The 19,109-nt window shown below is 56.8% G+C and overlaps 2 protein-coding genes across 12 annotated transcripts in view; one reads left to right on the top strand and one right to left on the bottom strand.

Annotated features, from left to right (window-relative positions):
- The first annotated feature begins 2,745 nt into the window (after positions 1-2,745).
- On the top strand, positions 2,746-18,791 carry TAF1C (TATA-box binding protein associated factor, RNA polymerase I subunit C). 10 transcript variants are annotated; one of them, XM_022583036.2, is made up of 14 exons: positions 2,746-2,890; positions 5,219-5,357; positions 6,495-6,576; positions 6,758-6,855; positions 6,931-7,020; positions 7,116-7,189; positions 7,794-8,032; positions 8,129-8,447; positions 8,534-8,605; positions 8,771-8,906; positions 9,059-9,202; positions 9,702-9,876; positions 9,963-10,100; positions 10,178-18,777. In XM_022583036.2, exons 2-14 carry the CDS (start codon positions 5,220-5,222, stop codon positions 11,038-11,040), a joined length of 2,568 nt encoding a protein of 855 aa, XP_022438744.1. In that variant the 5' UTR covers positions 2,746-2,890; position 5,219; the 3' UTR covers positions 11,041-18,777. The 10 variants fall into 10 exon arrangements, with proteins under 10 accessions (XP_022438744.1, XP_022438742.1, XP_022438743.1 ...); XM_022583034.2 differs by having other exon boundaries at positions 5,154-5,357; XM_022583035.2 differs by having other exon boundaries at positions 5,115-5,357.
- DNAAF1 (dynein axonemal assembly factor 1) overlaps positions 10,964-19,109 on the bottom strand; it is a 29,118-nt gene continuing 20,972 nt past the window's right edge. For both annotated transcript variants that reach the window (XM_022583045.3, XM_022583046.3), the window contains exons 9-12: positions 15,845-15,954; positions 14,224-14,280; positions 12,971-13,343; positions 10,964-12,197 (exon numbers count right to left, since the gene is read on the bottom strand). In XM_022583045.3, coding sequence (XP_022438753.2) covers positions 12,112-12,197; positions 12,971-13,343; positions 14,224-14,280; positions 15,845-15,954 — 626 coding nt within the window. In that variant the 3' untranslated portion in view covers positions 10,964-12,111. The remainder of the gene's footprint in view (positions 12,198-12,970; positions 13,344-14,223; positions 14,281-15,844; positions 15,955-19,109) is intronic.

Below are 19,109 nucleotides of genomic sequence, written 5' to 3'. Positions count from 1 at the left end.
ATGGAAGGGGGCCATGAGCCCAGGTGTGTAGGCAGCTTTCAGAGCTGAAAAAGGCGAAAAGAAAAAAAAAGAGAAGTCTCCCCACAGCCTTCGGAAAGGAACACGGCCCTACTGACACCCTGATTTTAGCCCAGCGAGACCCATTTCAGGCTTCTGACCTCCAGAACTGTATGATGTTTTGTTGTCTAGAGCCACTAAGTTTGTGGTAATTTGTTACAACAGCAATAGGAAACTAGTATAAAAGGCCTTCAATATTTTTGGCATACATACCCCTAAAATAGTTTTGAAAGACTATGTATCCCCCAATTATTTAGTCACACGGAGTTACGAAAGGTGCAATTTCTAGTTTATTATATATTGTAATTATCTTTCCAATATGTTTTCACCAAAACCACGGAGGTGGAGACTTAGCTTATTCCATTTAGGAAAAACACCCTTCAAATGATTTAATCGTCAAAGCTTACTCTCATAGACAAATCACTCAGCTAAAATGGAATTACTTCTCATCAGAAATAGTCTGACTTAGCTTTTTCAATTGAAGTAAATGTGTTGATACTTTCTCAGAAGAGCCATCTCATTCATGCCCTCTTCCGTTGATTCAAATATGCATGAAGCATCTTCTAGCTGTTTGGGATATGTCAGGGACCAACACAGACAGAAGAATCCCTGCCCTCGTAGAGGGACTTCTGGATTCTATTTCTAAGGTAGCTGAGAAGGCTGACCTAGAGGTTGAAGTCTCAGTAATATCAAGTGTCACAGCCAGCAGTTTTCTTCCTTTTTCCTTTTCTTTTTAAAAAAGATTCTTTACTGAAGTACGCGCAGAAAAGTGCACGGATCATTCAATGAATTTTCACACATGGCACAGAGCCATGTAACCAGGACTCAGATGAACGAACATAACACTGTGAGCCCCTGGGACTTCCCCGGCGGTCCAGTTGTGAAGACTCTGCTTCCACTACAGGGGTCATGGGTTCAATCCCTGGTTGGGGAACTGAGATCCTGCATGCTGCAGCCAAAAATAATAATAACAATAATAAAAATAATAAAGAATTGAAAAAATATAATATATAAACAGAACCTCTCCTGAACCCTTCCATCACTACTTCTTACTGAGCCTGCTTTTCTTAGTCTCATGTGAACTTTCTCCTGCAGGGACTCTGCTTTTTGGAATAGCCCCCTTGTTGTGCACTCATCTCAGGCAACACTCCACAGAGGAGAAAAAAGCTCGAAGCTTCCGAAGCCAAGCACCTCCCAGATAAAATCTGTATAGATGGAAACCAAGAATTTGGAAATTGACTCTTGAAAGTAATGGTTCTCAAAGTGTAGTGCCCGGACCAGCAGCATCAGCATCACTGGAAACTCATTACAAATGCAAATTTTGGGGGGGAAGGGGAGGGTGGGACGAATTGGGAGATTAGGTTTGACATAAATACACTACCATGTGTAAAATAGATAGCTCGTGGGAACCTGCTGTATAGCACAGGGAGTGCAGGTCGGTGCTCTGTGACGACTTAGATGGGTGGGGTGGGGGTGGGGGTGGGAGGGAGGTCCAAGAGGGAGAGGATATAGGTACACATACAGCTGATTCACTTCATTGTACAGAAGAAACTAACACAACATTGTAAAGCAATTTTACTCCAATTAAAAAAAAAATGGAATTAAATTTAAAATAAGTAATATGTGGAATTCTTAAAAATAAAAAAGAAGTAGCATAAAGTTTGTAAGGAGAAAGTTTTTTTCTGGGACTAAATTCTAAGAGGAATTCATTTAAATGAAAAAAAAGTTGAATAAAAAAGAAAAGAAATGCAAATTTCTGGATCACATCCCAGACCTACTGAACCAGAAAACGCTGAGGGTGTGGCTCAGCAAATGGTTATAACAAGCCCTCCAGGGGATTTTGATGCATGCTCAGGTCTGAAAACTACTGGGCTGGATAAGGGTAATATTTATGATCGCACAGTAGCTCTTAAAGCTTGGCCCCCAGACAAGCAGCATCAGCGTCACCTGGGAACTCAGGAATACAAATTATCAGGCCCCACCCCGGGCTCACTGAATCAGAAACTCTGTTGATTGTTTGTTTGTTTTTTGCGGTAAGCGGGCCTCTCACTGTTGCGGCCTCTCCCGTTGCGGAGCACAGGCTCCGGACGCGCCGGCTCAGCGGCCATGGCTCACGGGCCCAGCCGCTCCGCGGCATAGGGAGATCTTCTCGGACCGGGGCACGAACCCGTGTCTCCTGCATCGTCAGGCGGACTCTCAACCACTGCGCCACCAGGGAAGCCCAGAAACTCTATTTTAACACACCCTGCAGTTGATGCTGATGCATGCTAGAATCTGGGAACCAGTGCCTAAAGCTGTATTTGCCTGACTACTGGGAAAGCCTCATGCATTCCCAGCAGTACCTGTACTCCTATTTGGAAAGCCTGCTTCACAGGATATAAAGACAGTCAGTAGGATTCCTACTGACTAATAAAGTGCCTGGCTTATAGTAGGTGCTCAGTGTTTGTTGAGTGAATTAATGCAACAGTTCTGTAAAGTAGGAAGTTAGTTAAGCAGAGGTGAGGTTCGCACGCCCGTCAACCTGGACTTCACTATTGGGATTTGAAGGCGTTTGATTTCTACGGCCCACAGCGCCGCCTGCACTCGCATTCCCCCTCCGCCCGGGAGGTGGCGCTCTGGAGCGCCCGTGAGGCCAGGCTGGGAGGCGGGACTTCCTGCCTTTCAGGGAGCACTTCCGGCCCAGCTCAAGCGACGGGGAAACGCCGTTGTGGGGCGGTCCTGTTGAGGGCGCCGGAGCGAGGGTTGCGCTCTCGGGCTCCCTCGTGGCTCGAGGGTCAGGCGAGCGTCACGCGGAGGTTCGTTTCCCAGACGAGCACGGAACGGCCGGGGCCACGTAAGTACGCGCGCCGCCCGGACGGGACGGAGAGGCAGGTCGCTCTGCTCAAGTCCACGGGCGCCAAGCTTTGTGGCTTTGGGACAAGTCGCCCAGGGTTTACAAAGTGGGGTATTAGCAGCCGCTGGCTCATGGAGTGGGGAACATCCCACCGATGTAAAGCGTGGTAGCAACAGCTGTCTGGCGCACGGCGCTTGATGCGAGACCTCTGTTGTTGTTGGGTAGAAATTCTGGGGCCTGGAGGTGGAGTGGGAAGAGGTGGATAGGGAGGGAGTGGGCGAGTAGATGTCTGAGGGGAAGAGCCGCCCGGATCCCCTCTCCCATCCCATTGCAGGCGCACTTTTTGTCGTGCCTGGCCTGGCATGAATGCAGACCCGACTGACTCTGCTGCCTTGGCGGTCTAAACGGGCCGAGAGAGCCCAGGGCGAGGGCGGGAAGTCGAGGCTCTCTTGTCTCGGGGCTTCTCTGAGGTCGTGGGCTCCACCAGCGCCTTCAGCCTGCCTGCGTTTGTTTGAGGCTGTTTGGTTCCTTTTTCCTCTCCTTCATTCATCCCTGGATTTGTTCCTTCAGTTTTTGGTTTTTTTTGTTTTTTAAAAAAAGTTTTAGGGCTTCCCTGGTGGCGCAGTGGTTAAGAATCCGCCTGCCAATGCACGGGACACAGGTTCAAGTCCTGGTCCGGGAAGATCCCACGTGCCGTGGAACAAGTAAGTCAGTGCTCCACAACTACTGAGCCTGCGCTCTAGAGCCCGCGAGCCACAACTACTGAAGCCCGCGTGCCTAGAGCCCGTGCTCTGCAACAAGAGAAGCCACTGCAATGAGAAGCCCGCGCACCGCCACGAAGAGTAGCCCCCACTCGCCACAACTAGAGAAAGCCCGCACGCAGCAACGAAGACCCAATGCAGCCAAAAATAAATAAATAAAATAAATAAAATTAAAAAAAAAGAACAATGAGTAGCATTTGTTTAAAAATTTTTTTTTAAATTTATTTATTTAAATTTTAATTTAAATTTTTTCATTTTAAATTTATTTAATTTTTGGCTGCGTTGGGTCTTCGTTGCTGTGCATGGGTTTTTCTCTAGTTGTGGCGAGCGGGGGCTGCTCTTCGTTGCAGTGCGTGGGCTTCTCATTGCGGTGGCTTCTCTGTTGCGGAGTACGGGCTCTAGGCGTGCGGGTTTCAGTACTTGTGGTGCACGGGCTTCAGTAGTTGTGGCTCACGGGCTCTAGAGCACGGGCTCAGTAGTTGTGGCCCACGGGCTTAGCTGCTCCATGGCATGTGGGATCTTCCCGGACCAGGGCTCGAATGTGTGTCCCCTGCATTGGCAGGCGGACCCTTAACCACTGCGCCACCAGGGAAGCCCTGTTCCTTCAGTTTTTATGTACTGATTGTTGCCATGTAGTAAGTACCAAGGCACTGGGGATAAAGGCTCTTCCCCATGGGGACTCTTGGAGCAGTTTGGAGTTAAACGGCTTTACCTTTAAATATCTAATCCCACATTGCAATGCGTGCTCTGGAGAAGGGATGCAGGGTGTTGTGGGATAGTATTGGGAGAACTGGGAGAGGCTTCCTGACTGAAAATCTGAAGGATGAGGAGGATTTTGTAGGTGGGTAGGAAGGGCAATGGTGTTCCTTTGAAGCGGAGAGATAGTGTGGAAGGGTCCTGCAGTGAAAAGACGCATTCCCGCCACTGTCCTCTCCTGCTGTGGAAGAGAATGGCCGCAACAGCCAGATGCCAGGAACTCAGAAATGAATCAGATACAGTTCCTGCCCCTGGAGAGCAGTCTCGAAGAAGAAATAAGGCTGTACCTATAAACCACAATTAGAATGAGGCTGACACATGCCCTAAGAAACACACATTCATTCAGTGGGGTGTGTAGTCTGTGAACGTGTAATTATAATTAATACATAAGAGCATGCTAGAAGTGGACCCCTCGCCACCTGTCTGACTTCGGCCTGTCGCTCACCTCCTAGTTCGGTCCATGGCTGCCCAGTTGTTTCTCACACGCTTCCTGCCCCAGAACTTCTGCACTTGCTGTACCCTCTTCCCAGCGGCCTTGTCATTAGCTCAGGGTATGCCGAGCGCCACCTTCTTACGATGCTAAGACCACACCCCTCGGCCGCCGCCATCCCCTCCCTCCTGGCTGGTTGGTTGGTTTTAACGTAGCACTTATTACTATCAGGCGTTAGGCGACATAGTCATTTGTTCTTTGTTATCTGCTTCCCCAGAGAAATTGTACTCCTCTTAGGGTGCTCTTCGCCCTCCAGGAACCCCGGAAGTGGCTGTCAGGTTCAGGTCTCTGAGGAAGGCCAGGGTGGTTCCTGTTTTCCAGGATGGACTTCCCCAGCTCCCTCCCGCCCTCGTTGTTTACGACTGGCCCCCTCGGTCTGAGCGATGTCCCTGACGTGTCCTTCATGTGCAGCTGGAGAGATGCGCTGACCCTGCCGGAGTCCCTGCCCCAAGGTTCTGAGGTGAGGTTGGCAGGGAGAGCCTTGGTGGCTGCAGGGTGGGTGCCGTCCCTTGGCCCCCCATCCTAGCATTCACACCAGTTGGCAGGAGTACAGAGTCGGGTGGCATTGGCACAAATCTGCTAAGACACAGGCTGAGCCAGAATCCCCTCCTTTGGGGACCTGGGATGCCCTGCCATCCGCAGAGGGTTTACTGAGCGGGAGCTGTTGGCCCCCATCTTTTCTTTCTCTATTTGTTCAACAGATACTCACTGAACAGCCCCTACTATGTGCCAGGTGCCTTAGCAGGCCCTGGGAATCCGGAGTGAGTAAGTCAGATGCGCTCCCAGCCCCGTGGAACAGAGTTAGGTTGAGTGAGAATAGACAAGTGAATAGACCAAAGGATAAAATCATTACAAAGTGAGAACAGCTCTGAGCGAAACCAGAAGGATGCCGAAACCGTACAGTAGGGGTGAGGTGGGGAGGGGAGGGGAGATCTGGGACACGAAGGACGCCAGCTCTTTCCCCGGACGCCTAAGCCATCTGGCTGCCACTTGGAGACAGGCTGGTTAAGGATTACGCCCGGTAGAGGCAAGTGGGCGAGGAATTTAAGAGACGCTGGCATTGGGCAGGAGGGGCTCCCTTGACAAGGAAGGGCTTATGTCAGATCTGCCCCTGCGGGAGCCTTGCTCGCCTGCCTGCTGCTCTTCCGTCCCCAGGTGTGGAGCTGAGCTGTCTCAGGCCAGCCCCGCAGTGGGATGGAGCAGCCTGTGGGCGTCCCAAGTAAGTGACCACAAGGTCTCCTGAGTGTAAGTGAGACTCAAAGGCCAGGGGTGCCTGCGAGAGCCTGTGCAGCCTGGAGGTCGAGAGCACAGACTGAAGTCAGACTGCCTGGGTTCAAATCCCAGGCCTTCTCTTTAGTGGCTGCTGCCTGGGACAAGGGACGGCCTCGCTGTGCCTCCATTTTCTTCATCATTAAAGTGACGATGGGGCTTTCCTGGTGGCGCAGTGGTTGAGAGTCCGCCTGCCGATGCAGGGGAGTACCAGTTTGGCCGGTGCCTTGGGAGGATTAAATGAGTTAATAAAAGACAAGAGTGGGTGACGGCGCCTGGCCCGGCGCACACTCACTGTTCTGTTGTGGCCACGGTTGTGTTTCCTCAGAACACGGCGCCGCACGTGGCCAAGGGCCTGCTCTGGGAGCCGGACACCCCTGGGCCGCTGCCCTTGCTGCCTCCTGGTCCCGGTAAGGATCTCGGCCTTGGGGCCCCCTCCCAAGCTGCTCCCCGCTGCCCCTCTCCCCCAGCTCCCGCGCGAGGCCTTTCCTCTCCCTGCTAATTCTGCCCTACAGGGCCCTTGGCACCTCCAGGCACCTTGGGCACCCGGTTCCATTTCCGGGCCCTTCCGCAGCCTTACTCTCCCCTCAGATCCCTGGGACCCCGGTGTGACTGCCCAGGATCTGCTTTTCCGGGGAGGTTACCAGTTCCGTAGACAGCCCCAAGCCGTGCTGGACGTTAGTGAGCAGGTAAGCGGCCCCACGGTGGACAGTGCCACGCAGCCGGGGCTGTGCCTAGTGACCTGGCCTCCTTTCCTCCTGCAGCTCAGCCGGTTCTTGTGGGACCATGGGGACATAGCCTTTGCACCCCTGGGGAAGCTGATGCTGGAGAATTTCAAACTGGAGGGAGCACGGGTGAGTAACCCCTGGCCAGCCAGGAGAGGGGGCTCCCCACTTCCCGTCGGGGTAAGCCCTAGGGCATGTGTGCTTGACGAGGCCTTTCCACACAGAGCCGCTCTAAGAAGAAGACAGTGGTCAGCGTGAAGAGGCTACTCCAGGACCTCGGTGGACACCAGCCCTGGGGGCAAGTGGCTAGTGAGAAAGGATGGGATGGGTGTGCCTAGCTGGTGGTGGGGCTATGGAGGGAACCAGGGCCTGGATGCTGGTTTCCATCAAATTGCTTCCACACCCCCCGTGCAGTCATGAGCCACGCTGCCCCATACAGAACTCCCAGCTGCACTAGCCACGTAAGGGAAAAAAGAATGGAAGTTCATGCACTACAGGCATGGCTGCATCCAGGTGTTCAGATGTTAATAGGGCTCTACCTCTTTATTTTCTCATCCTCTTGCCTCTGCTTGGCTTAATTCCTAGACAGACTGTTTGCAAGTGGCAGCAGGATGGTTTATGATTCCAGGGAAAGGGCTAGTGTCCTTCCTGAGGCACCAGCAGAAGTCCCGGGAACGGTGTGGTCGGCTTGCCTTGGCTTGGGTGTCATGCCCGCCGTGAGCCGATCCCTGTGGCCGGGCCTGGATCATGTGACTGCGGCACAGGAATCGGGTGGGCTGGTTTCCCAGAGGAAGAAGTTCTAGGGTGACCGAGAATGCGTCTGCTACACCTGGCCTCCCTCGGGAGGTACCCCGCCCTCTTCCCCATCACCCACAGCCTGACCCTCCTCCTCTCGCCCCCAGCTGTCCCTGGGCTTACCTCAGCCACCGCCAGCGCCGGTTCTCCATCCTTGGGGGCCCGATCCTCAGCACGTCGGTGGCGAGCCTCCTGGGGGAGCTGCTGCATGAGGAGCTGGCCCTGCGGTGGGAGCAGCTGCTCCTGGACGACGCCTTCACTGGGGGCGCGCTGGCCTGGGTGCCCGGCAGGACGCCCGGGTCTGGGCAGCTGGTCTATCCTGCAGGAGGCGCCCTGGACAGGCTGTGTATCCTCCCTCGCTGGGCATGCTCTAGGGACAGGTGGGAAGTTGGGAGCCTTGAGTGGCCATGACGCATGAACTTATCCTTAGCGAGATGCCCAGACTTCCAGAAGGTCAACCTGACCCCAGGCAGTGAACCCCGGGTTCTCGGAGGCCCTGGCCATATCCGGCTCCGGGGACCTGTCCGGCAGGTGGTGACCCGTACTGTGCAGGGAGAAGGTAAGGCCCATAGACACCTCCCCTGTCCACTCACTGACCTGTTGCCTGACTCTGACCCTGACCCTGACCCTCTCCATCCCTCAGCTCTGCTGGCTGTCCGCTCTGACTACCACTGTGCCCTGTGGAAGGTCAGTAAGCAGGGGCAGCCGGCCCCTCTCCAGGTGTTGCAGGTCGAGAAGGGGGCCACAGGGATCAGCCTCAGGTGAGGGGCTCACTGAGGCTGGTCTCCGTGGAGATGGGCGTGGGAGAAGGGGGTGTCCCAGCATTCATCACGTGTGTGCCCTGTAGCCCTCACCTGCCTGGAGAGCTGGCCATCTGCAGCCGTTCCGGAGCCATCTGTCTGTGGACTCCCCAGGACGGGTAACGCCCCTTCCCCATAAAAACCCTCCACCCCAACCAACGGCTCCCGCAGAACCCGGCCCATGTCCTGGACACCAGGCCAGGTCACCCCAGCCTCCCCCCATCAGCCGGTCTCCCCACCATGGCTGGCCTGTCTCCCCACCATGGCTGGCCTGTCTCCCCAAGGCTGCAGCAAATCTACAAGGACCCCGAGACCCTTGTGTTCCGGGACCCCTCTCCCTGGCGTTGGGCAGACTTCACCGCCCACCCTCGAGTGCTGACTGTGGGTGATCGCACCGGAGTGAAGATGGTGGACACTCAGGTGAGGGGACAGAGCAGGTCCTTGGTGGGGGGGGGGGGCCTTCCCCCGAGAGGTCGTGATGAGCTGCAGGGCCAGCGAGCCCCGGGCCAGCTGCAGCAGGTGGCACCACAGATGGCGGACCGTGGGCTGGCTGACCTGGCCGTGTCCCCCAGGGCCCGCAGGGCTGTGGTCTGCTGCTTTTTCGTGGAGGGGCAGAAGCGTCATGCCAGAAAGGGGAACGGGTCCTGCTCACCCAGTACCTGGGGGAGTGCGGCCCCGAGTGTCTGCACCCCACGCTCCACCTCATCTGCACCCAGGTGAGCGACACCTTCCCCTTCTCTCCGTCCTGCACTATCGCAGGCGGTCACTGGAGACGGTCCTGGACAGCTGCTGGGGAAGGGGGAAGGGCGTGGGCATGGGGGCAATGGCCAGAGCTGGACAGTCCCGCCGTGTCCGGAAGGGAAGAGGAGGTCTGGCTCCACCCCGTCCCCTCAGGACCCTGGGTGTTAGTGGGTGTGTCTCAGGCGTATGTGCCAGGGTCAGGTGAGGTTGGGGGAGGCTGGGTGAAAGCCTCTCTCGAGAGCCCTTCTCCCAGCAAGGCCATCAGGACAGGGGACGGTGCCACCTGCTCGGGGGTGCCTCCTGTGCGGGGCTGGGCAGCTGACGCTGCAGAGGTGGTCAGGGCCGGTCCTGGAGTGCCGAGACTTAGCCTGAGAGCCACATGGGGCCCCGGAGGGGGCCACCCGGGGGGACCTGTCCCGTCCCTCTCTCCCACTCCTCAGTCACGTCCCCTCTGTCTTCTTCCTGGGCCTCCAGTTCTCGCTCTACCTGGTGGATGAGCGCCTCCCCTTGGTGCCCCTGCTGAAGTGGAACCACGACCTCCCCTCTGCGCCCCTGCTGGCCCGGCTGCTGCCCCCGCCCCGCACAGGCCTCCCGCGGCCGCTGCTCCTGGCAGGCCAGGGTGGGGAGCTGCAGCTGCTGCACATCGCAGGTGAGGGGCGGCGCAGGCGGGGGGCAGGCAGGAGGGCGGGCGGGGCCGGGCCTGGGCAGGGCCTCAGCTGTCTGTCTCTCCTCCAGGAGAGGGGGCCTCCACACCCCGGCTGGCAGGGCCCCCCCAGTCTCTCCCTTCCAGGAGTGACTCCCTCTCTGCCTTCGCCCCACTGGAGCCCAAGAGTCAGTGGCGGCTGCAGGAACGTCTGACAGCACCAGCCATAGGTGCGCTGGGGCAGGGGAGTGGGTTTGAGGAGCCGCACCCGCACCAGGCCGTAGGGTCACGGTCCTTCCACCTCCAGGTCTGGCCGCCGCCATCCCACCCTCCGCTAACACACCGGTGCTGTCGCTCTTCCAACTTTCGGCGGCTGGAGACGTCTTCCACCAGGGCCTCCACCTCCAGGCAGACCCCGGGCCTGACTCTCCTGCCCCCACGGCTTCCTGGACCCCCCAGGCCACTGCCTCCTGCAGCCGGTGGCTGAAGGCCCTGCTGGAGGTGCCCCCGGCTCCCCCCGTGTGGGCTGCACCCACCTTCTCCCACCGCCGCCTGCTGGGCTGCTTTGAGCCTCAGAAGGCAGAGAGCAAAGCGCCAGAAGGTCTCCGCACGGCCATGGCCAAAGGGCGTCTCCTGCAGCTGAGGGACCTGGGCTTGCTCCCCACGGAAGAGCGGGCCCCAGCCCCCGAGCCAGGCCCCGAGGACGAGCTCAGCGAGCGTTTGGAGGCAGCCTGGGAGGGCCAGGCGGCGGCCTGGTGGGAGAGGCGGCGGGGCAGCAGCCTGGGGCCCGGCAAACAGCCCAAGCGGCACAAGCGCCGGACTCAGCTGTCCAACACCTTCTCCTCGCTCAGCGGCCGCTTAGACCTCTCAGACGCCGCCAGCCCCCCTCCCAGCCCAGAGCGGACACTCCCTGCGGCCAGGCCTCAGCCTCCAGTGACCCCGCCCTCCCAGGAGTCCACCCAGGAGCTGTGGGCCCGGGCCGTCCCCTCGGAGCGGCAGCAGACCCTCCGGGACTACATGGCTGAGCTGCCGCTCCAGGGGGACGCCCCAGGGGGTGCCTCTGTGCCTTCCTCCCAGACCTCCAGTGTCCGGGCCACCCCCTCCCGGCAGCGGGCAGCCGTCCGCTCCGGCTCGCAGCCACACTGCAAGAAGCCCCGCATGGGCTTCTGAGGCCCGGGGAGGCTGCCCCCCACCTCCAGGGAGCCCTTTGTCCTGGATAAGCTGTGCCTTTTGTGGTTGAAATGGGAAACAAAGAGAACAGTCGCCAGGGTGCAGACCTTCCTGCTTTCCGAAGGCCTTCGTGACTGCGGGAGACATTCAGAAGCGATTTGAATCCACGTTGGAGGAAGAAGGACAACAAGGTAGTCGTTTCTCCTGCAGCTCGTGCTCCCAGGGGCACGTTGAGAAGTCATGGGAGCCCCGTCCTGAAGGTCAGTGTCGCCGGGATCCCCTCCAGCCGACAGTGTTGTGCTGGAAAGCAGGGGCTCCAGGCGGCCGAGGGCTCCGCCACGCACGGGCCCCTGGGGACGTGGCGGGTGATGGTGAAGTGAGCTGCCCAGCCTGCCGGTGCTCCGCTGCTGGGTGTTGGCAGCTAGCTGCTTGTGGTTACGTGTGTGTGTGTGAAGCGGTTTCTAGCACCATCTAACGTTTTATAGAGGGAGGCACTTTGGACCCACGTTTAGGGGTTGAATAAACTTGTCAGCTGAGCCTGGTTTTGAACGATCAAGTTTCTCAGGCCGGGCTGTGTCCCCTTACTTGGCTTTCGACATTCAGTGCGTCAGGTTCGCTTCCTTCGCAGCTCTGTGGCTCCGGTGAAGAGTCTTGCAGGGGACACACCCCCTGGGAATGACACAGGGCCCTGGGGCGGGACCTAGGTTTCTGATCACATGTGAAGAGAGGAATGGTTCTTGTCTCGGGTACCTGATGAAGTGAATCACGTGTGACTCACTGGACATGAAATAATCCAATAACATAGGGACTTGCGTGGGTGCTAAAATGTTTACAGTGCTCAAGGGAGACATTTACAGTTACATGGTTTATACTGCAAAGAACCGGGGGTTGTGTTAGGCTTTGAGAGCAGGGAGCACAGTGCCATCCATGTCCAGGGCCCTGCACGCCCGCAGTAACTGCAACTCTTTGAAGGGAAGGGGAGCCCAGCCAAGGGGGTGACCTGCCCCTGCTGGGGGGTCAGGCCAGGGCCTGTCCCTGTTAGTCCAAGAGCAGAGGGGCTGCCTTTGTGGCTCAGTCCCAGTCTTCTCTGGCCCTGGGCTCCGGGCGCTCCTCAGGCTCCACCTCAGACTGGGCTTCACCCTTTTCGGGGCTGTTTCCTAAAGAGCCAGGAAATGGGTAAGTCGGTATCCTTGGGAAGTGCGGCCAGCCCTCACCCCTTCCCGCGTGCAGGCCTCGGGGTGGCCACGCGAGCTGGTGTTCAGCAAGAAGCCTGGCTGCCATCCAGTGTGGATTACAGCGGGAGTCGTCTGTGTTCAACAGGCTCCCCGAGTTGGATACCCGGAGGTACAAAGCTGAACACAGAGCTACCCCCGGTGCGCTTGTGACCAGCAAGCACTAGCCAGCTTCCCCCAAAGTGCCTCTCCCTGGTCATGGGCACAGGCCCCAGCGCCAGGCCGGCGGGCACATCAGGGTGTGGCTTTGCCGGTCCCACCCAGCCGGGCACTGTGGGCGCCGTCCCTGCCTGCTTCCCGGCCAGCAGCATCTCACAGTCATTCATCCCGGTCCTGGGCCTTCACTTGGACGACCCACACCCTCCGGCCAGCTGTCACCCTCATTTTGTCCCATATTCCCAGCTGCGGTATCACCGGTCCCCTCCTTCCCTCAGCAGCCTTGGTCTGGAAGGGCCAAGGATGGGGAAGGTCGGGGAGGGGGTCAGTCTGGCAGCTCCTTGGCCCCGGCCGGCGACTTAGGAACATGCTCTAGCGATCTCCGTGGTCTCTGGAGAGGTCGTGAGTGACCCGCTCTGAGAACATGGGATTCCTAGGGCAAAGGCCCAGGTGGCCACCCGCTCTGGGTTTGGGTGGTCCACAGTCCATTTCCCCCTGAGAAGCTTTTGGCCCCTGTAGCCTTGAAAGTTGGGTGACAGTACCTGGAGGGGAGGCCAGAAGCAGGTCCCCATGCCTGTCCTCACTGCACGGGGCTGGCGCGGCTTCCCTTTTGCAGGCTGGGGGCCAGGGTGGTTGCCCTGAAGGCTCGTCATCGTCCAGCTCCTGAATCAGTGGGCGAGGGGCCTTGGTGTCTCTCCTGTGGGTTGCCAAGTCCCTCTCTGCTACTGCTTTGAATATGCCTGTAAAGGGCGTCTCCGTCTCGGCCTTCCTGGAGGTGTCCTTGGAGACTGCAAATATACTGGAAAGGGGGTCTGTGGATGCGTTTTCCAGCACTGGGAGTGAGGTGTAGTCTAGTTCAGGGTCATTGTCGTCACTCAGGCTCGAGATGGCTGTAATCTTTGGAAAGCACATCTTCTGTTAAAAGAAAAAATGTATTTGAACATTTCTGTTTTCACAATAGTCTCTAAAATGCACAATGCTAATTCGGCTTTTTTAATCTATCACACTGTGGGCCCGAGGGAGCACAGCACTCGCTGCTTGAAAGTCGGGCCTCAGGATGGACACTCCTTGGCAGCCGTCTGTGAGCCCTGGAGGCCATGGTGAGCTCTGCAGCCAGGTCTCCACTCCCTCGGGTCCTCGTCAGGTCTCCGTGTGGCACGGCCCTCGCCCACTCTGTTCCTGCTGCACCAACACCCTCCTGGGTCCCTGAATTGTTCATCTGTGAGCCTTGGCTTCTGACGGGCTCCACCTTCACCTGGCCACCTAGTCGTGCTTTGGAGGTCAGGCCCCCACGGAACTGTGGTCCCCTGTGTCCCTCCTTCGATGACGAGCTCCTGCCCTGAGATTACACCTTAGGCTTCCCTCTCCTTGGGGCTCCCGGGGCTGGCCCACACTGGCTCTCAGTACCGCCAGAGGGAGGAGGGTCGGGTCACCTTGGGAGAGGTCTCCATAGGGCTTTCTATGCTCTCCTGCCTCCCTTCCCCTGCCCATGTGTTGCTGTGGTACAGACATTCACTAGATGAACATACGGATACATCAAAAGGATAGAAAAAATGTTCAGGTAATTACATACAGAACATGATTATGAAAAATCAGTGATAAAAGATCTGTTCAAAAAAACCGAAGTGGGTAGTTGTGAAACCTCAGAGAGGGGAGCAGCAGTAAACAGCCGCATTTCCTTAGGTGAGGTGAGGAGGGAGGCTTCAAGCACAAAGGGCATGCAGCTTTCCGAGACACTTGGTCAGTGACAGGGCTGGAAGGGAAGGTGGGGCTGGGGGGATGTGTGAGAGGTCACCTTGTGCTGGTCTCCCGGAGATCCGCCTGCATCCACGTCTTCCAAGTCAGGCAGGTCCTGGAAGAGAAAACGATCCCCGTCAGCAGGAGGGCACGCTCCCAACGCCCAGTCCACGGGACAGACGCGGCCACACAGTCAACCAAGCCTGCGCTACGTGCTCGGAGTGTGGAGGGGCCCGCGGAGTGACCCAGACCACTCAGGCCTCGTGCACGCTCGAAACACACGCACGAGGCAACACCAGGTACCTGGATCTGATCAGTGAAAGAGATTTGCAAGGTGTGACATGTTTCAGAAATTTCCACCTCTTTCTCCACTTCACTTTGGTGTTACTCGCCCCGTTCATCTGTGGGGAGACGTACCTCCTACACACAAATTTGTCTTAGGACTCTGTGGCATAAAACGAGTCTATTTTCGACCTCCCCCAGACTAGGGGGGGGTTTCTGTTTTGTGTTGTGTATCGGGGTATCTCCATCTATAGCACCCCGTCCAGTGTGTGAGGCAGGCGCGGGCTGTGGTTAGCTGTGTGGGCCCTGGAGCCACGCTGCCTGGCTGTGGAGCCTCGGGCAAGTTGCTTAACCTCTGTGTTTCTCAATTTCCTCATCTGTAAAATGGGGATGACAGTGGTACCTATGTCTTAGAGTTATTGGAAGGGTTAAATCAATCGATAACAAGATGTGTTTAAAATAGTGCCGGACAAAGAGGAAGGTCAGTGCCAGCTTAGTGTTGGGGTCCTGTATACGGTCAGTTATCAAATGTTAGGGAAGAATTGCCCACTTTTGTTTTTGTCATATGTATATGCAGGCCCAGAAAACCAGAAACCCACTCTGAGTATTGGCTGCACGCAGTTGAACACTTACTGAGCCACGTGAAATTGTGAGGTTGGGAATGAAACACCCGTGTAGGAGTTTATAGAAGAAGCGGGCGAGGGCAGGCGAAGCTGCACACAGGCTTGAACAGAAGGAGCTCACTCGTGGGCAGAGAGGCGGGCCGTCCTCCGGGCGAGCAGGGTGTGAGGCTACAGGTGGGGGTCGCCGGCCCCCACCCCTCGCCCCACCAAAGCACCGTTCCCGGGGGTCATGGCAAAGTGTGTACGTCCCCAGAGACCCATTCCTGTGGGCACAGCATGTCAGACTGTTATCAGAGCGGAAGGGCTTCAGGGAGGAGGGCCGTGCTCCGGGCTGTGATCAGTCCCAAGGTCAGGCGGCCCCTCACTGAACAAGCCCCAGGGGGCGGGCCACTGGACAGTCAGGCCAGGAAGACGGGCAGCTGTCCACAGAGGGAGAGGCTCGCCAGACGGAGCTGCGCTCAGTGTAGCTTCCTCGGGGAAAACACGGCAAGAGTTTTGTAGATGTAGTTCAAGGGGACTCAGCCTGGGCCATCACTTCTCAGTCTTGAAGGGGCACAGGCACAGACGCCCCTGGGGGAGGGCTTATTAACTGCAGGTCCTGAGCAGTGGGTCTGGGGTGGGGCCCGGGGTTCCGCCTTCTGAGCAGCCCTCAGGGGAGACCATGCCTGCTGGCCCAAGGGCCACACTCTGGGCAGCGAGGATTTGGAAGTTTTGTGCCTGATCTGATACCGGCTGTACCGCAGATACTTCTCTGCAGATGCACCAATTACGCACATCGATGAAGAGCTTCTCCTTCGTCTCCAGTCTGATGGCTTCCAAATCTTCAGCTCCACAGAGCTCTGTACCTGATGCACTTTCAGTGCCCACCGTCTGGGGAGCTGATTCTAAGGAACAACAAAGAGTTATATTAATCTTGGAGTTAGTTTCATACACGGTGGACAGACGGGTAAACCTGAGGTTAAGGCGATTCCAAGAGGAAGGACAAAGCCCTCGGGTCCGAAAGCCTCCAGCCCCTGTGACAGGAGCTGCAAGAATCCCAGGTTAGGACAAGATTATGTCTGAAAGGAAAGGGAGACAGCCGCGCCCTTTCTGGAGCCTGGAGATGGAAGCACCAGCCAGGAATCTGTGAAGAATACGCAGGAACCTTGGAAAAGGCATGATTGATGGGCCAGGAGATGAAGAAAGAAAGGCCGTGGTGCCAAAGGCCAAGTTTCACAGCCCCTCCTGCCGCACGAGCGTCAGGGAGATCTGTGAAGTCACCGCAGGGTTGCCTGTGGAACGTGGAGTCCAGACAGGGCTTGTCTTCCTCCCCCAGGGCCCTCCTATCCTGCCCTCTGCTTCCTCTCCAGTCTCCGTGATTAAAGATGAATGGCCCCGCTCTGCTCACAACACGCTGGTCCGCTGTCCACCCTGAGGACTGGCCGTGCCCAGTTTGACTCGAGAGCCACATTGGGGCACCCGTTTAGAATGAAACAAGGGGGACTTCCCTGGTGGCGCATTGGTTAAGAATCCACCTGCCAGTGCAGGGGACACGGGTTCAGTCCCTGGTCCGGGAAGATCCCACGTGTCGCAGAGCAGCTGAGCCCGTGCACCACAACTACTGACCCTGCTCTCTAGAGCCCGCGAGCCTCAGCTACTGAACCCGCGTGCCACAACTACTGAAGCCCGTGCGCCTAGAGACCGTGCTCCGTGACAAGAGAAGCCACCGCAATGAGAAGCCCGCGCACTGCAACGAAGAGTAGCCCCCGCTCGCCACAACTGGAGAAAACCCGCGCGCAGCAATGAAGACCCAAAGCAGCCGAAAATAAATAAATAAAATAGGCAAAGTAGATAAATAGACGTTAAAAAAAAGAATGATATAAGGAAGTGGGCAGGGGCTTCCGGGGCTGCTGTGGACGATCCCAGGCCCACCTCCCAGGCCCGGTTTGTCGTGGTCTCTTCCACTTGGCTGTGCCCGTGGCTTCGCAGCTTCTAATTACGACAGTAGTCTGCTTCCCCTCCAACCAGCCCTTCCCCCGGACCCCTGTGTCCTGCTCGTGGTGCCGTGGCGTCCAGCTTCCCAGCCAGCAGAAGCTTCTAGTCCAGGCAGCTGCCAAGACCCTTTGTTTCCTAAAACCTACCTGCCTAGGCTTTGTGTGCCAGGAAAAGGCGAGGCAGGGAAGAGACTAGTTGTTGGGTGTGTTCCTCACGTTGCCTCATGCGATCCACGGCAGAGACTGTTCCCACTTCGCAGGGGCTAGAACGGGCTCCGAGAGGTTTTGTGGCTTGCCTGAGGTGTCCCAGCCGGTTAAGGGGCTGGACTTGGGTTTGACCTCAGGGTGACTGTCTAGAAAATTCGCTGCCTCGCCTGTTCACAGAGTGTTTTAGTGAAATGCGTGAATCATCCTCTGTGCCGTTTTGGTGACCACTGGAAGGAAGCTAAGGCTCCCCTAGACAGAGTGTCATCAGATAGAGATGGGACACGTGTGTCTCCGTGACGGTATGCGCTCACATCACGTTTCCCCTGGTCCTGTTTAGACTCAACATCGGGATGGGGAGCTATTCAAGCCTCCGAGCCCTGACTCGGTCCCCAGTCAGCCTTCCCTGGTTCCCGACTCCATGATGAGAGAGGATGAGCCCAGGGAACGCAGCAAAGCTGCTCGTACTGTTTATCTCCTAATTTCCTGCATCCTTCACTAGGCCTCGTGACTTGTAAGGGAAGACTGTGCGCCATGCAAGAAAGCTAAATGGAAAAGTGATTTTTTAAAAACAGATGGCTTTTATATTTAGATTTGCTTTTCTTGGGGTTGAGTAACTCGCGTGGAAGAGGGTCCTCCTTGTTCTGACAGCCCAGCTCCCCTCTTGGGACTCGGGACACCCAGAGGGTTTAGCTCAGTAGGGAGGGGACTATGGGGGAGGGGTGGGCAGCAAAGGCCGTGGGGGCTTAAAAGCAGGGAGGATGGCAGTGAATCGAGGTGGAGACCAGCTTGGTCTGTGCGGGCAGATCTGGCTTCAGTCCTGCCCCACTATCACTTGCTCTGTGACGTGGAGCAGGTTACTTCACCTCTCTGAGCCCCAGTTGCCAACTCAGTAACATGGGTTACTAGTGAGAGCACCTGATCGTGGGATTTTGGGGGAGGCTAAGCTGGAAGTCATGGCCTCGGCTGACACGTTAGATAAACATCTGGCTGCGCCTCCCTCTTCCGACCTGCCGCAGGTTGCCAGCTCCTCGTTAAATGTGCCCTTCGTTCAGGAAGGCAATTGATGGTTTCACTCATAGAAGACTCTGCTTCTAGGCTAGGTGCGGTTTCAAGGCAAAAAACTTACCGGAGGGGGAGTGAGGATGCAGGCAAAACCCTGTATCTGGGTCTCAGAATACACGTGCCAACACCTACATCAGTAGTTCAGAGGATGCTCTTTTCCCCGTGTGTTTAATACATGATTAGTGCCCCTTTTAAATAACTAACAAAACCTATAACATCGCCATCTGTGGGAAGCTTGAGGGAGAACGTGACCCTTGTCTAGTAGAAATTCTCTCCCAGAAACCAAGGAGTGCCCAGGTCTTGGAGGGTCTACAATCCCATCCAGCAAAGTGGTGCCAGAAGCCACAGGAAGCAGGGCTTCAGTGCCTCCCAAGGGAAATTAAATCAAGACAAGTCACGCTTCTCACAGATGCCTTCCAGCCACAGTCTCATGGCAAAGTCAGAAGAGGAGCGGCGCTGCAGCCACCCGACAAGTGTGAGGAGGGCGTCAGAGGGATGGGCGGGGCATGTCCCCTCCCCGGGAGCCTGTTCTCCACTCCCACGCACTTTCCTGCTCCTTCCCTGCTCTCTGCCCACTGCTCCTGCCTCACCTGCTGGAACCCCTGGGGACTTCATGAGCTCCAGCATCCCTGATGGGGGCCAGGGCCATGGATGTCAGCACAGTCACAGGTCACTTCACTCCCTACACCACCCCTCCTTCCGAAGGTGCGTTTCTATTTCCCACAGACGTCTTGTTAAAGACTGTAGGGTACAAGATACATTTTTCAGATGTTACTGAACAAAAGCGGGGTGGGTAG

The sequence above is a fragment of the Delphinapterus leucas genome, chromosome 20 (genome assembly GCF_059928025.1).
Source record: "Delphinapterus leucas isolate spDelLeu-1000000601 "Yukka" chromosome 20, BTC_Dleu_Yukka2, whole genome shotgun sequence".
Taxonomy (NCBI): domain Eukaryota; kingdom Metazoa; phylum Chordata; class Mammalia; order Artiodactyla; family Monodontidae; genus Delphinapterus; species Delphinapterus leucas.
The sequence above is the reverse complement of the archived record's forward strand: the minus strand, read 5'-3'. Positions and strand labels throughout refer to the sequence as shown.